The sequence below is a fragment of the Camelus dromedarius genome, chromosome 28 (genome assembly GCF_036321535.1).
Source record: "Camelus dromedarius isolate mCamDro1 chromosome 28, mCamDro1.pat, whole genome shotgun sequence".
In the NCBI taxonomy this organism is placed as follows: domain Eukaryota; kingdom Metazoa; phylum Chordata; class Mammalia; order Artiodactyla; family Camelidae; genus Camelus; species Camelus dromedarius.
In genome coordinates this window covers 17,619,256-17,635,978 of record NC_087463.1, presented here as the reverse complement: position 1 = coordinate 17,635,978, position 16,723 = coordinate 17,619,256, and the positions used below count along the sequence as shown (strand labels likewise).

At 43.1% G+C, this 16,723-nt stretch overlaps 1 protein-coding gene across 3 annotated transcripts in view; it reads right to left on the bottom strand.

Moving 5' to 3' along the window:
• ZCCHC2 (zinc finger CCHC-type containing 2) overlaps positions 1-16,439 on the bottom strand; it is a 51,069-nt gene extending 34,630 nt beyond the window's left edge. For all 3 annotated transcript variants that reach the window (XR_010378197.1, XR_010378198.1, XM_031441797.2), the window contains exons 1-2: positions 15,468-16,439; positions 776-887 (exon numbers count right to left, since the gene is read on the bottom strand). Coding sequence is in view for 1 of the 3 variants with exons in the window: in XM_031441797.2 (XP_031297657.2) it covers positions 776-887; positions 15,468-16,424 (1,069 nt within the window). In the remaining 2 variants the exon portion in view is untranslated. The remainder of the gene's footprint in view (positions 1-775; positions 888-15,467) is intronic.
• Between the last annotated feature and the right edge of the window lie 284 nt (positions 16,440-16,723).

Genomic DNA, 16,723 nt, shown 5'->3' with positions numbered 1-16,723 from the left:
ATTCAAATAGTTTTAATAGTCTTTAAATAGAAGTGGTAATTATGTAAACTTTTTTTTAAACATTAAACATTCACACCTATTTTTCCTCTGTGAAGAAAAATATGTTACACAAAAAGGATTATTACTGGAACTAAAAGGAGACAAAGTGACACCAATTCAAAGCAGTTATAATTGAGTGTGATGCTTACCACGCATCCTCCACCATTCCAAGGCTGCCCAGGCTGCAGTCTACATTTTCCATCTGAATTTTCCCCTCAACACAGGTTAGTGGACTCCCCAGATGTGAAGAGAAGGGAATACCTGAACTCACTTCTTTTCAGGTAGCAATGTCGTTTAACTCCCCCCATCCCACACCCAGTCCTCCTGAAAACTGCGCTAATGCAGAAAGCATGGACTTGTAAGAAATTTCTTCACTCTCTTGCAGTGAACTTCTGTAAAATTATTTTCCTCAGTAGACACTGAGCATATCCTAAGATAAAAGCACTATACTAATAATACTTTGGGAGTAGGTAAAGGTCTCTGCCCTCCAGAAGTGTGCAACCAGATTTAGGACAAGTGACCACAAGGTGGAACCACATAAGCATGGGCTGGGACAGGCCAGGTACCGTGGAGCCAGGGCCCAGAGTGGGAGGACCAGCATTTGAGTCAAACCTAGGACCAGCAGAATTTCTCTACTCCGAAAAAGGAGAAAAAGGAGTGAGGTAACCAATGTTCATAGTACTCTGCAATCTTTCGTGTACAGATGCTTTAAAATTTAGAAAAAAGCACAGCATACCTTCTCGCTGGGTTCTATGAGGTGCCACAGTGAGTCCGTCATGAGGTATTGGGGCTTGTTCTATTAAACTGGCCTCGTTACTTTGCATAAAATCACCATGAGTAGAGTTATTCTAGATGAGAAAGAGAGGCACATGTTAATTTATACCATAGACTAAGAGTAGTGAATGCCACAAAAACAAACTAGATTAAAGTCATACTTTTACTAGCAGTTACTTTAATAGCAATTTTTAGAGATCAAATAGGTGGTGACACATTAAGAGCAGAAAGGTGCAGTGTCAGAGCAGCAAGGAAAGTTGTGTTAATATTTATCTTTATTTAATGGTAATATATCATCAATTATTTTCTGTCCCAGTTTTCTTGGGACATACAGCAAACTGCTATGCAGAACTGCCAATGATGTCAAACTCTGTAACAGTGAACCAGGAACAGAGAAACGCACATAAAGAAGATGGTACCCTTTATGCCATTCCCCATACGTAAGGGCATTTGTATTTTTAATATTATGATGCAGTTTTTACTCATTACTTGGTTTCAGTGGCAGTCTAACAAAGATATTTTGTTAGGAAAAAGTTTTTTAAAAGGTATCATCATTAATACATGCTAAATCTTTCTAGACAAGAATGTGTGTGGACTGGGTACTCTAAATTGGAGTTTGCTCAGCCAATCATTACCATTAGTAAACGAGTAAGTTTTACCCCTAGAACTGCTGTTTCCAGTAATGACGAGTAATCTCACACACACCTCTCGGAATTCAAGCACTGTCATGTATGTATCGTTACCATAACCCACAGGGTAAGTCGAAAAATAAAACAACCTTCACCTTATCCCCCTTCATGTTCAGAATCTCAAAACACTACTTAGACCAAAATTATCTCAACTTCAGGAACCAACGACAATTTTATAAATTGCAATAGATAATACACATTTTTAAATTGTATAAAGAAATGAAGTAAACAGAAGACCCTAAACTTTCCAAGAATCCTAAATTTACAATATTTTGTTCTGTAGTTTAACATGCATCCTGGCCTAACAGTGAGTACGGGCCGCCAGTTGATGGCTCTATTTCTGGGAATAAGGTATCGTATTAGATAGATACTCTTGGGAACTAAGCTTCAGCCTTCTAGTGTGTCTTCTTCTAGAAACCCAAGGAAGTAAAGACTGTCTACACAGAAATACTTAACAAGAAGGAGAGTACTGACCTCTGAAGTCAACATTTTGAATGGCATTCACCAATTTTCAGTATTACTGATTTTAAACAGGTGGACATAGGAATTCTTCTAACAATAACAGAATCATGTATTTCCTATGCAAATCAAAACTACAATGAGGTATCACCTCACACCAGTCAGAATGGCCGTCATTCAAAAATCCACAAATGACAAATGCTGGAGAGGCTGTGGAAAAAGGGGAACCCTCCTACACTGCTGGTGGGAATGCAGTTTGGTGCAGCCACTATGGAAAACAGTGTGGAGATTCCTCAAAAGACTAGAAATAGACTTACCATATGACCCAGGAATCCCACTCCTGGGCTTGTATCCAGAAGGAAATCTACTTCAGGATGACACCTGCACCCCAATGTTCATAGCAGCACTATTTACAATAGCCAAAACATGGAAACAGCCTAAATGTCCATCAACAGGTGACTGGATAAAGAAGATGTGGTATATTTATACAATGGAATACTACTCAGCCATAAAAACTGACAACATAATGCCATTTGCAGCAACATGGATGCTCCTGGAGAATGTCATTCTAAGTGAAGTAAGCCAGAAAGAGAAAGAAAAATACCATATGAGATCGCTCATATGTGGAATCTAAAAAACAAACAAACAAAAACAAAGCGTAAATACAGGACAGAAATAGACTCACGGACAGAGAATACAGACTTGTGGTTACCGGGGGGTGGAGGGTGGGAAGGGATAGCCTGGGATTTCAAAATTGTAGAACAGATAAACAAGATTACACTGTATAGCACAGGGAAATATACACAAAATGTTATGGTAACTCACAGAGAAAAAAATGTGACAATGAGTGTGTATATGTCCATGAATGACTGAAAAATTGTGCTGAACACTGGAATTTGACGCATTGTAAAATGATTATAAATCAAAAAAAAAAAAAAAAAAGAATCATGTATTTCCTAACCTGGACCATATAATCATTTACTGCAAGGTAATACAACCACATTGGCCTAAAACTGTTGTTTAAGTACTCCAAAAATCAATATAAATAAAGCACTTGTAATCCTCTCAAATATCTGTGTTAATTGGAAGTGTAGTTGAATAAGTCAACCATTTCTTACAGAATATTTTCCACATCGTTCATATGCGGTTCATAAATTAAAAGTAACACACAGCTTCAAATATAAATGAATGCAAAACACATAAATAAACAAGTTTTCATTAGAGAAATGAAATCAAAACTACAATGAGATACCACTTCACACCCATTAGGATGGCTATTTTTCAAAAAAACCGACAGCGAATACTGGTGAGGATGTGGAGAACCTGGAACCCCTGTGCATTGTTGGTGGGAATGTAAAACACTGGAGCCACCGTGGAAGACAGTCCTTAAAAAAATAAAATCATTACATGATCCAGCAATTCTATTCCTAGGTATAAACCCAGAAGAATTGAAAGCAGGGACTCAAACAGATAATCAGTACTCCAGTGTTCATAGCAGCATTATTCACAATAGCCAAAAAGTGGAAACAAGTCAAATGTCCGCTGATGGACAGATAAATAAAATGTGGTAGATATATAACTGAGTATTATTCAGCCTTAAAAAGGAATAAAATTGACACATGCATGAATCTTGAGGGCATTATGCTAAGTGAAATAAACCAGGCACAAAAGGACAAATACTGTATGATTACACTTACATGAGGTCCTAGAGCAGGCACATTGATAGACAGCAGAATGGTGGCTACCAGGGGCTGGACAGATGGGGGAATGAGGAGTAGCTGCTTAACACGTTAATCGCTACATCACCCAAATCTGGGTGACAGTTGTGTTTCCTCAGGGGCCCCGTCACCCACATATGGGTGTTCTGGTCTATGGGCTTCCTTCATCCAATTATGCAGAATTTATTCTGAATTTATTGTACAGAATGATATTCCAAGAAGAAATAAAGCTGTAAAGAGGTTGAAAACTGAAAATAAGAAATTAAAAAAAAATCCACTTATACTGGAAAAACTGAATTATAAGCACATATATCATTAGTGTGTTGCACTGTGGTGAAGTGTGAGTTTGGGCCCCGCAGAAAACACACCTGATCCACATGGGTGATCAACGTGTTAATGGATACACAGGTTCAGTTTGGGATGAAAGAAAAGTTCTGGAGATGGATGGTGGTACAACAATGTGAATGTACTTAACGCCACTAAACTGCTCAAAAAAGGTTAAAATGGCAAATTTTGTTACATATATTTTATCACAATAAAAAATAAAGAAAAATAATCTTATCATGCTGTCTCCATAAAATTACATTGAAGCAACTGTGAGAAAGTTGTTTGTTTTCCAATCAAAATCACATTTTTAATGTCTGAGGTGGGAGGGTATCGCTCAAGTGGTAGAGCACACGCTTAGCATGCACAAGGTCCTGGGTTCAATCCCCCAGTACCTCCTCTAAAAATAAATAAATAAAACTTGATTACTCCCCCCTCAAAAAAAAAAAGAAAAAAAAGTTTTAAGAACACAATTTAACTGTCAAGTAAAAAGCCTCCTGGTTTAATATTGTAGGCAGAAAAATGTAATTTAAGTTTCTATTCAAGGACCTACGTTCATTAACCCATGAAATAACTACTACTTAAGTTTTCTCCCCATGTATCAATGTGCTAAAATCATTTAAGTTTAGAAACTATAAAATTTTTAATTTATTAATTTAACAAAAATTTAACCTAATGCCTACTGAACTTTCAATCAGGATCACAGTGTTTACCAGTCCCAACAGTGAACGGCTGTCAGCCCGGTCATCTCCCGCTACCTGTCGCGTGTGCTTTGTGTAGGGGAACGTGCCATAAAATCTGAAAAGTGGTTTAACGGAATCGTACAGGAAGGAATTATGCCCACTTGCTCTATTAAGTTCAGATTTCCATGCAAATGCGATACAGATGACATGCCGGAATTGGTATTTTACAAAGGCTAGTTAGATGAAAGTGTGAAGACTAAATGAAAAGTGGCACTTCTCTGCTTGGATTAAGAAGATGAAGTTTAAAAATTCTAAGCCTGCAAAAATGTGCACAGGAACAAAAAACATTAGTATGTGTGCGCCCTTCTCCTTTCGGTAACTCACGTGAGTACATCAAGCCTTTTCTGACCTATGGCATGCTCCTGGTTAGCTCAGATCCATGTGTCATGTAACATACCTCATTCATTCTAGAGACTGCTCAGACTTTCCTTTGACATATGTAGATCTCTTAAATGTGGGGAAAGTTCATGAAATAGTCAAGTGACTGGACAATCCGAAAAAGACTCTTCTCTGAAAACATATCATGAGAACAAATATCACACTGGCTTCATTTTACTTTAACAAGGGTCAACTTGTAGATGGAGTTTATTTTAGCTCATCTACCAATGTTCTACATGTTTCCTCTAGTCCTTTGAGGCAGATTGTAAATTTTAAAATACCAAGACATTCCCTCTTAAAAAAAAAAGTGAAAATTAAGAGTTATAGGGTTTTTTTTTTTAACTAAATTTATTAACTTCCTCAGGAGTTTTTACACTCATCAAATGAGACTTACAATTCAACATTAGAATATAACAACAACATCCTATTAAGATTTTGCGTTAAAGATAGCCAAAATACTGCAATGAAAGGTGGATCTAATCCCCCAACCCATGGATCTGGGCTGGCTTTAGAGACTTGCCTGACCAGAAGAATGGGATGGAAGGGATGTTCTGGGACTGCTGCAGGGTAGGTCATAAGAAACCCTGGAGTTCTGAGCCAGCAGGAAAGTGCAATCCCCTAAGGCTGCTGAGAGAGAGAGACCATACAAAGAGAGGAAGGGGGAGAGAGGGGGCCTCCAGTCCCCAGCCACGCCTCCAGACATACTGGAGCAGAGACAAGTCGCCCTCACTGTTAGTTACCCACCCATCTAAATTCCTTGCCCACAGAACTATGAGAAAGAACAATAAAATGGTTGCTGCTTTAAGCTACTAAATTTGGGGGTAATTTATTACAGTTAAAGATTTTAAATTATCTTCTTTAAATAACCAGGGTTGCACCTAAGGCATACTATTTAAGAAAGATTCATAGAAAGTCTTGCTTTTGAATGTCAGAAAACGATTCATTATTAGAAACATTACTGAGATGTCAAATTTCATCTATTTTGGTGGAAGAGGAGGGAAGAAGCTGAGAGCTTAAGAATTAACTGTCTCTTTGAGAGGATGTGGTAGAAAGGCAGGCATTTATCTCATCTTTACTCAATGAAAAGCATAACCTAACTGAAAGCAAAAGCCTTGAATCTACCTATAGCATCTGATTAAGGCAAGTTCTAGTGTGAGAAGAAACATAGATGGTAAATGTATTAAAGTTATGCTGTAAACAACAAAACTGACCCAACAGTGCACATCAGCAGCTCAGAAACAGCATGCTGTGGATTTCTGCTCTGACCGGGATGAACTCACTTCCTGTGTAATTTACTGCTTAGTTTAACTAGAAATGTGTACCGTATAAGGTGATTCGGTAAGGCGAGTGGGGAAAATCCTATCTTAAAAGCGTTGGTAAATGCACTCTAGCTATTGAATGGGGTTGGGGGGCTAAACAATTTACTGAATCCGTGTACACACTCTGCCATCCCAGCCCACAGACCAGACCTGGCTCTGCAAGTTCCTCTTAACATGACATCTGTGAACTGTGGTTACCTGTGCAGAGCAGGGGTAGGCTGGAACTGGGCAGACAGGACAAGATGGGAGTCGAAGACTTGATTGACTATAATGTTTTGTGTATTTTAGGGAACTCTGGATTTATTACAAATAAAAAAATTAAAATTGTTGATGTCATTGGATGCACAATCAGGGAAGACCTAGCAGAAGAATGCTGAAATGAAAGCCTACTGGGACGAGGGGACGAGGGGATGGGGTGGGGGGGTAGCGGGGAGGTAGAGGATGAAAGAGAAGTGAGGGCAGCAGTTTTCACCCAAGAACTGGACGGGATGTTTTTTTCCCCATGAAACTCCCTTTGTGTTTCTGCTCTTTGAACCTCAGTAGCGCCATGTGTAGTTGACAGATGGACTGGTAAAAAATATAAGTGTACTGGAGCACAAAACTACAGTATAGAATGTGGGGAGAGGGAGTGTTAATGGCCTCTCAGACTAGACCAAAGCTGGGGCCCCCCTCCTTAGCACCAGCATCTGTGTTTCCATTATGAACCTTCGGCTCTCCTCTCATAGAAGGGAAAAGATCTCTTCTCTTACCCTGACTGCTGCATCCCTGGGCCAGCAGCCTCTAGATTTTTAAATTCCCACTTTGCCAGAATGTTTCTGGGTGAGGGGAGAACACACCCATGAGCATGAATACAGGAGGATCTAGCGAGGTGGTGTCTCTCTCCCTCAGCCCACATATGACCGAACTGCCCTCTCCTACACAGCCCACCCCACAGGAGATGAGAGCAGAGGACGCCAAAGGTCTTGGTCACAGGTGAGCCCGACAGCCAACGGCACTGCAGGGACTTCTGGCCCCTGCAGCAGACCCACAGCCTTCACCCCCAGCGCAGAAATGTTCTAGAACCACGTAGAAACTGTAGCTTCTGAAGGATCCTTGACAGCAAGTGATTTATAGGTTGGTATGTATTAGTGCTGGGAAACATTGCATTAGGACTTGTGTTTAATGTCATCTAGTAGAAAAGGCACCTTCCCCAAACTAACAAGACCACTCAACATCACCCTCCCATCGGGCAGCCTCTCTGTAAGGAACTCTTTCTTGAGGAAGTCTTCTCCAAACACCACAGCATTTTGGTTCACATGAGACCATGTTGTTCCTTCCAGGAACACTAGTGAATTTCAATCATCTGATATCCAAAACAAAAATCAATTGTACTGCAGGAACATTACGTTTCTTAACTATCCCAATTTAGACATTCCAAACAAGAAACATAAAAACTCTGCAACTCTTTTAGATTATAAACTGCTCATTTCAGTGACCAAAGTTTTTAACTTTCTGACCCTAAGCTAAGCAAGGTACCGTCTCAGTTGTGCACCTGACTCCTGCCACCCCTCAAGCAAATCACAGACTGGAGATCTACACTAGACAACAATAACTACAACTACCCAAACAAAATAAGGCAGTTTGTGGTTTGTGACTTTTCCATCCCATCAAAACATCACCCATAGGTTTGCAGCAATGTGTACCCCGACACACACCAAAGCTTAATTTACGGAGTAGAGTACACACGGTCTGATTTTGAAAGAAAAATTAGTAAGCATAACCAGTCATCATTCACTCATTGAGGCTTCAGTTCAAATCCATACCGTTCCATGCTTTTTACCTAGAGAAACAACTCTTTCTATTATTTCCACATGGCTGCAAATATTCTTATAAAGTAGCTGATAATTCATACAAGACCAAAAAAAAAAAAAAATCACTGCCTGATGTACTTTGCCTTACAGCAGCTCATCAAAATGGTATTTTTCAGAGCTATATTTGAAATACCCTAAGCATAGGAAATTTTGACTGAGTAATTATGATATATGCAATGCTGACAAAAAAAAAATGAGACATGATCCCTGAGCCTTTGGGGAACTTAAAATCCAGGAGAGAAGGTCAACTGTATAAGTTAAAAACAATTCAAAATAAAATTAAAAAAAAAAAACAAAAACAGAAAAAAGAATTATAGGTTAAGTACCAAAACTGTTACACAGAATATACACACTACTTGAATGCAGAGGCAGCAAAGAATCTTGGGAGAAGACAACCACAGGGACAATTTCAAAGAAAATCATGCAAGAGGTGAGGGCATGAGCCAGCCATGAATGAATGACGGGACGTGAGAAGACAGACCAGAGGAAAGAGAGTAAGTCTAAAGACCTATTAGAGACGAGCTTCCATCAGTCACTGCAAGAAAAGATGATTGATAAAACTAAGTACTGCTTTAGGAAGATGTATCTGGCAGTGGTGTCCAAGGGAGGGCTTAAAGCACGGCAATTAGGAATCAAGTCCCAGAAGAGAATGGTGTCAGCAAGGATGAGGAAAGGTGAATTTAGGATATGAGGGGAGGAGAGGATTAAGGTTATCAAGCAAATCAGAGTGACTAGAAATGTAATGGTACCACTGAGAGAACTGGATGAGTCTGGAAGATTTTGTGTGTGTGTGATCAGTGATACATTCTTTTCAGATATTAATTTTAATGACAGTGAACATGACAGGAAGACCATACACAAAGTTTCACTGGTTCCCACAGCAATCTGTCTGCAACCTGTTTCTTTCATCTGACCTTCAAGACCCTCTGCAACCCAACCCCTATTATCTCTTCAGACTTCTGTATTTCTCTTCATCCACTGCAACCGAATTGTGCTATCCATCCATTCCTGGATCAACAGACAGAGCGGTTGACCTACCTCACTTATGTTTACCAAGCATTTTCACGTACATGATCAGGTTCATCTTCACAGCAGTTCTGTGTAATAAATGGTGATGACATCCTTATTCTACACTGAGCAGTCTGATACTTGAAAAGACGAAGTGACCTGCCAAAGTGACCTCTTCAAAACCTACATCTGACCTCAAATAAATTATTTCTTGAATGAGCATTAAACACGTCTAATGAGCTAAGACACTGAGAAGAGAATTAAAGCCAAATGTTCTCTGGAGCAAAGGAACAGAAGGAAACGGACTACTAAGCGCCCAGCAGCTCTGTCACCTGTAACGTAAACACCCGATTAGGCACTTCCCTTCCAGAGTGGCTGTTTACGCAGACTGGATGAAGGAGGCCACGTGACAAAGCATTCTCCGTGAGGAAAAGGAGCCCTGTTACGACACGGTCCTCCATAATGCAAAGTAGAGTTGATACAAGTGAAGCTCAGTCGGCTTAGAGGGTAGTGCAGGCTTTTTATTTTGCTTCTCTTATTAAAAAAATTTTTTAAGCGTAATATTTCTCAAGGAAGAACAAAAATATTAAGTAAGCTTCAAAGTCAGCCAATTTAAAAGCTTCTATAAAAAGGTATAAAAATGTTTTAATTATCCACGGATTCCAGTCTGTGCGCTGAACTAATGAAAAACTACATAACTTAACAAAACTGCAAAATATCTTTAAATTACAGACTAGTTTCCTAGCTAAATGTGAAGATTTTAAGTACATTATGGTTGCGTGGGAGTTCAGGATAACCAAAATTCGAAATATTTTCTCCATTCCCATTCCCAAATCCAATATAGGAAAATACATATTTTAATGATATATAACCCAGAGAAATGCTTTCTTTGGGCTTATTTTATCTGTAGCATATCAGATCTTTACAGTGCAAGAACAAAAAAATTGCCCCAAATAAATGTGTCTCAAACATCAGCTTAATTATCTGTCCTTCCTAAACACCAATCAATTTACAAGTATGGCAGTAGAGAACAATATAGAAAATACTATATACCATATGGACTTTTATTAAGTTAAAAAAGAAAACCTACTCTTGAAAACAACTGATCTAACAATGTGAATGGTTGCATCTTAGTGGAGAATAAAAATGCACTGAACACTCTCAACAGAGAATTTGTGCTCAAAACACTATATAAATTATTTTGCATCTTATCTCATTAACTAAATCACCATTACCTTAAAAAGAAGTTATCCCCATTTTACAGATAAGACTGAGGCTGAGGGATTTAAGTGGCCTGGTTAATATCACAAAGCAAGTGGCAGAGCTGGAATTTAAGCCTTCAAGTCTAGTGCTCTGCTAAATTCTTCAAAGTCTTTGAAAGCCTTTATAGCACAGTTCCTGTCCCCTATCCCACAAAACAACCACAAAAAGTAATTTTTTTTAAAAGGGGATACATATTACATTAGTTAATTTGCAGAAAAGTAGTTAATAGTATATTAGCTTATGGTATAAGTGAGACTCCCCCTGAGTTCTTACCTGAGAAAACCACTGCACAGAAAAAAATGTAAGTAACTGGGGGATGATGCCCAATAGCTCCCATTGCTACTAAAATAATCACTGCTTAACTGTGATCTTCTAAAAGCCTCTTCTAAAAGGCATTTATTAACTGAACTGCTTTTATTTTTGCTGTAGCCAAACCAACTTAAAATTTCCCATAAAGGTCACGGCTAGTTCTGCTCCCTGCTTTCAATTTGTGAGACGCTATACCCACTACTCTACCACCTTTCAAACAAGGCTTCACCTGTATGGAAAACTGCTAACATTTATCGAAGATCATGTATCAGACATCGTTCTACAAGTACTCATTCATTTAATCCTCACAACCTAACATAAGTACTGTTATTATTCCTCCAGTAGGAATGAGGAAAGCCTCAGACAGAGCCCACTGCTCCAGGGATACTATTAACTATAAAATCTCCCAGCAGTGGACAACAAATTAAATAAAGATATTTATTACTGTGAGTATTACAGTTGTTCTTTTTAAAAGTCATTTTAAGAAAGCATCTTTTTAGTGCCTAATACACTAACAACTGAAATCCTGATCACTAACCTCCTCTCTCATTTTCAAGTCACAGCTCTCACTAGGATTCCAGTTGCCACATACACATTATCTTACAATAAGAGCATTTATGCTAAGACTTCTGAAAAGAGTTTGCTTCTTTAGGCCCCAACACTACTAATACATGATCTGTTTTATTAAAATGAGTTGAGATACTTGGTCTGTCAAACACAATATAGCTAATTAACCTATGCTATGAGAAAGTAACAATTTTGCAAAGTTGTCTTCTTTAGTACCTTCATTTTTTTTTAAGTAAAGGGCCCATGGTCACTTAATTTTTGTGAGTCCAAATAACACTAAATAAGTACTATCTACTATACTAATACTATCAAAACTTCCCAGTTGCTGTTTTTAATTCAAACATTAGTACTATTTGCCAAGCAACTAAGTTTTGAGGATACTGAAAACAATCTCCAAAGTGGCCATACCAACGACATTAACCACTAACCACTATTACCACAGGACATCCGTTTTATGCCTTTTTTTACCTTTGTGTTGCTAACTAGGGGCTAAATCTCCAAAACAAGAATATCTATTTTCATAAAGTGTCTCTAAGCATGCAAAGATAGGAAGCTCAGCTGTCTTTTTCATCTTTTCAATGTAACAGCCACAAAACTAGCATCTTTTAAAAACAGTAAATCATTAAATATTTAACTGAAAACTAATACATTAGTTTTTTGTTGCTACTGTTAATACATCATTCACAGTTTGTATTCCTAATAACATGGGGCCCCCATTTTTAAAACCATTTTTTTTCCAGCTATGATATATACGCAGTCCACAACTTTATTAACACAAAATCACAAAGGTCCTAGGACACTGTCAATGTGTATTTTCACTACTGCCCACTGGGCTGTTTGCTGAATTTTGCCCAGGTGACCGGCAGTCCACTGCAGCTGTGAAGCACATGAACTTTATGCACAAGTCTAAAAGCAATGCCGACATTTCAGCTGTAATTCAATGTAACATTTACTCTAAGATCATTCAAATCATGTAGGAAAACTAAAAGAATGCCACTTTTAAAATCGTCTCCATTTTTCTAAAATGACCTAGTTACTATACTCAAGCGGTAAATCCGAGGACTTGTCACTTCAACTATTAACACTGTAACCACGCTGTCTGTAAACAGTTGCTGGGCCTAGGCAGCTTGAAAGCTTACAATCGGTATAAAATTCACTTTAAAGCACAAGTTCTTCCTGTAAACTTTGTTAGTTTTAAAAAATTTTTGTTTACAGAGAAGCTGCTTCATATTATGTATTGGGTACAAGTCTTGAAAAAGCCAGAAACACTATTCTGGGTTAGTATTAATATACTTTCACCGTAAGAGTAAATTAAAACACAATTACTAGTTCTGCTCCATCCACTTAGACAGCAGTTAAGAAACAGAAGTATTTTCAAGCAATTAAAGTTACATGTATGTGTCTAAAAGGTCACTTCCGGTGCAATAAAAGGCTGCCACACGAATTGCCTTTTGCCATCCCCAGAGTACGCCGCCCGCAAGGCTCTCCACGCGGGTGCCGCGCGCCCGCCTCGCCCAGAGGCCGAGGGAACCCCCAGCGCGGCGCGGCCGGAACTCAGACCGCCCTCCCGGGGGCGGGACCAACGCGCCAGTCACGTGGGCAGCGCGCCGCCGCCATCTTGCGGGGCGGGGGAGGGGAGGAGCCCCGCAGGCCGGGCTCCCAAATCGCCGTCTGCCGGTCTGCCGGTCTGCGCGGTGTGGGTCCGCCGCGGCGCGTCACCGCTGGGCCCTCCGACGCGCTCCGGCGCCTCCCTGTAGACTCCGAGGTGGGCGCTCCCTCGCGGGACAGTTGCGCTGGAGTGCAGCGAACTGGGATTAAAATCAATCCAGTCCACCAGTCGCCTCGAGAGTGACAGCCTGGGAGCAACAAGATCCGCGGAAACGTCGTCAAGGCCAGAACAAGTCACAGCTGAGGGCCTTGGATTCCACGCTAAGAAGCAGAAAGTGCGGGGTACTAACAGTTCAATGAGACGTAAATGATGTGTTACGGTAACCCCAAAGAACTCCTGGAGAAAAAAGTTCATCACACCACAAGTGTCTAGAAATAGCCTTCAGCATTCCCAGTAGTACGTGTATCCCCTAAGATTTACTCTCCCACTTCAACTGATGGCCACAGCACAGGGCACTGCCTGAGAAGTAATGATGTGCTGAAATTAATGGCAGGATGCCCAGTCTCACTCTGTCCACTCTTCTCAGCACTCACCGGCTGCCAGACAAGGCCACACATTGCGGTCAAGATAAAAATCTCATTACTGTGGTATGCATGCACCTCTCCCCTTCGTCTAGTCACCTTCCAACACTCGCATTATAAGCAAAATTTAAAGGGAAAAAAAAAAAGACTCCTAGCAGTTAAAATCAGAAATCGGTTATCCCTGTAGGAATAGGTATTCCAACCTATTAATTAATAATAGAAATTACATAAACTGCTCCACTGTGGAATATTTTCACCTACAATCTAAGGTTATCTTAACAATATATACAAGAAATTAAAAAGAAATACGTATTTCTCCCGAGTTCAGGCTTTCTTCTCTAATAGCAGTGGCACATCAGGTTTTTTGGAATTATTTTAGTGAGTAGGCTGAAGAGTGGCAAAGGCTTTTACCATAAGTATATACAGTTGCATGCTAGTAGTAAATAGATACTGGAAGATAATATTTCAAACTCACGAAGAAAACTCTAGGTACTAGCCTTACTACATGTGAGTTTGATAAAATATGTCCTAAAACGTGAGTTAGTCATTTCACCGAAGATTCATTTTCAGAAGGAGGAGCTCAGCCTAGATTATCCCTAAATCCCTTCCAGCCCCCAAAGTCCTTTGATTCTATGGGTACTGAGTCCACACCACCATTAGAGAAATACAATGCCCAGTTTCAGTTCCAAGGTATTGAATGATAGAAGTTATATAAGATGAATTAACTCTCAGGCAAGGAGTGAAAAAAAATCCCGCTTTCCAATATATCATGGTGAAGATCACCTAAATTGAAAAAGCATAGCATTCAAATTAATACCTCTTAAGTAATCGTGAGCCACGAAAAAACTGTAGTTTTAACTCTAAATGAAAGCTACTACTCCATTAAACCATCACACTCAAAGACTTTATATTGGGCCTCGGTTATTATCAAATTGCTTTCGTGGCTATATAAAATTTTTCTTTAATGCTTGCGACAAGTTACTCATCTGAATTCTCGTCTACATTTTGGTGCTTAATTTTTTAGAAAACATTTATGCTTACAGTAGTGGCCCAACAAACATCTCTGGACCCAAATCTGTAGGCACGACTCAAGCCCATAGAAAGCAGGACATGTCAGAGGTGAAGGGCATACCCAACCGGCCCTAGGAGAGCTTTCTTTACCCAGACAACCTGCGCTACTACTTTTCTAGTGAGTCATTTCGCGGCTCTCCACATCTGATTTTTTTCTGAGAACATGAAGTTCTCTAAGCAGGAATCAGAAAACTCTACGACCCCTTTTAACTCAGGCATACACTGAGCAAAAAGCGTCCCTTTGTGTCAAAGACAGGACAACATGCCGGGAGCGCACCTTTAGGACATCTCACCCGGGGTAACGCAGAGCTTTAAAACGTGTGACCAGCGCGCCAGACGGCAAGACAGGGAGGGTTCAGCCCGGGGCCAACACACAGGCTCCCCCAGCGCTTAGCCTCTCCCAGCATCTACAGAGATGCTCAAAGCCAAAAAGGTCCCGAGATCCTTCATCCGAGAGGGGAACCGGGCTGAGAGCTCCATGTTTTCCGTGGCAACTTCGGCACGGAAGAGACTTCTAGAGCATTCTGTTATGGCGGGTGTCTGTGTGTGCATATTGGGGGGGGGGGGTAGTGGAGGGGGAAGAGGTGAGAGGAACTGGGCGACCCAGCAAAACGAAGATCCGTACTACCGGGCTGGGAGCCTGAAGTGAGGATCCCGAGCCACCTGCGCCGGGGTGAGGCTCGGACAGGGGGTTCCGAAAGCCAGGCCTGGGAGGCCGCCGGGGCGGTGACCGCACCGCGGACGCAGGGAGGCTGGCGCGCCTTACCTGGGCCCGGGGGCCAGCAAAGTTGCACGGCTCCGCCTCCACCTCCGCGTCCTCGGGGCCCCCGCGGAGCGCCGCGCGGAGCCTCTCCAGGTGCTCCCTCAGGGTGACCCGCTGGTGGAAGGAGAAGGCCGGGTGCAGCGAAGCCATGGTGAAGAGCAGCAGCAGTTCCTCCTGGGCCCTGAAGCCCAGCCCGCCGCCGGGCCACGGCTCGGCGCCACTACCTTCCGGGCCGGAGCCGTCCTTCTCGGCGTCCTCCTCGCCTTCGCCGTCTTGGCCGCGCTCGCCGGGCTCGTCCTCCGCGCCGCCCCGCGAGCCTTCGCCCCGGGCCGCGCGCAGGCTCTTGAGCACCGAGTCCACCTGGGGCAGGAGGCGGTGCAGGCGGCTGGCGGCCTCACGGTTCTCCGAGCCCAGCAACGCCAGGTAAACGATGAGGCGCGAGCGCACGGCAGGCTCTCGGAAGTCGGCAAGTGGCCCTGGGTCCGAGAGGCCGTTGGCCTTGGCCTCCGAGTCGCGCAGATAGTGGTAGTCCTTGCGCGCCAGGTCCTCCAGGCACGAGCCGAGGAAGCGCAGCTCCAGTGGGTTGCACAGGTCCAGCAGCCCGCACATGAACTCCAGGCGCTGCGCCGAGCCCAGCACCAGCCCGAACCACTCGTACACCCGCTCCTGCTCACGCAGCGCCGCCGCGGGCCCGCCGCCGCCTCCGCCGCCGCCCGGCATGCTCGCCCCCGCCGCCGCTCCGCCAGCAACAGGCGGCCCGAGCCCCCGGGGCGGCGGCGGCGGCGGCGGGGGACCTCGCGGCTGGCCCGAGAGCGGCGGCGGTGGCGGCGGGGGGCGGCAGTCGCGGCGGCGGCGCGGCGGCGCCTTCGCGCCCGGCCGCGCGTCCGCCTCGGGCTCCTCCGCCTCGGGCGGCGGCTCCGCGGGGTGCGTCGGCTTCAGCGGCAGCTTCATCCTCAGCATCCTCGGCTAAGGCGGCGCGGACATGCGAGCGGGGGCGGGCGGGCGGGAGGGGCCGGGAGGAGGGGCCGGGGTCGAAGCGGCGGCGCGGCCGTCAGGAGCAAGGCCCCTCCATGCCGCTGGGGGAGGGCCGGGGCCAGGGGCGGGTCTCGGCCGGCGAAGGGGGCGGCGGCCGGTCGGCGGGGTAGCTGGCGTCGTCTTCCCGGGCCGGAGGCGGGGCGTGCCCGCGGCGGCTCCTCCCCCTGGGCTCAGCGCCGGCTCTGGTAGCCCAGGTGCTGGTGGGGGCAAGCGACCAAGCGTGT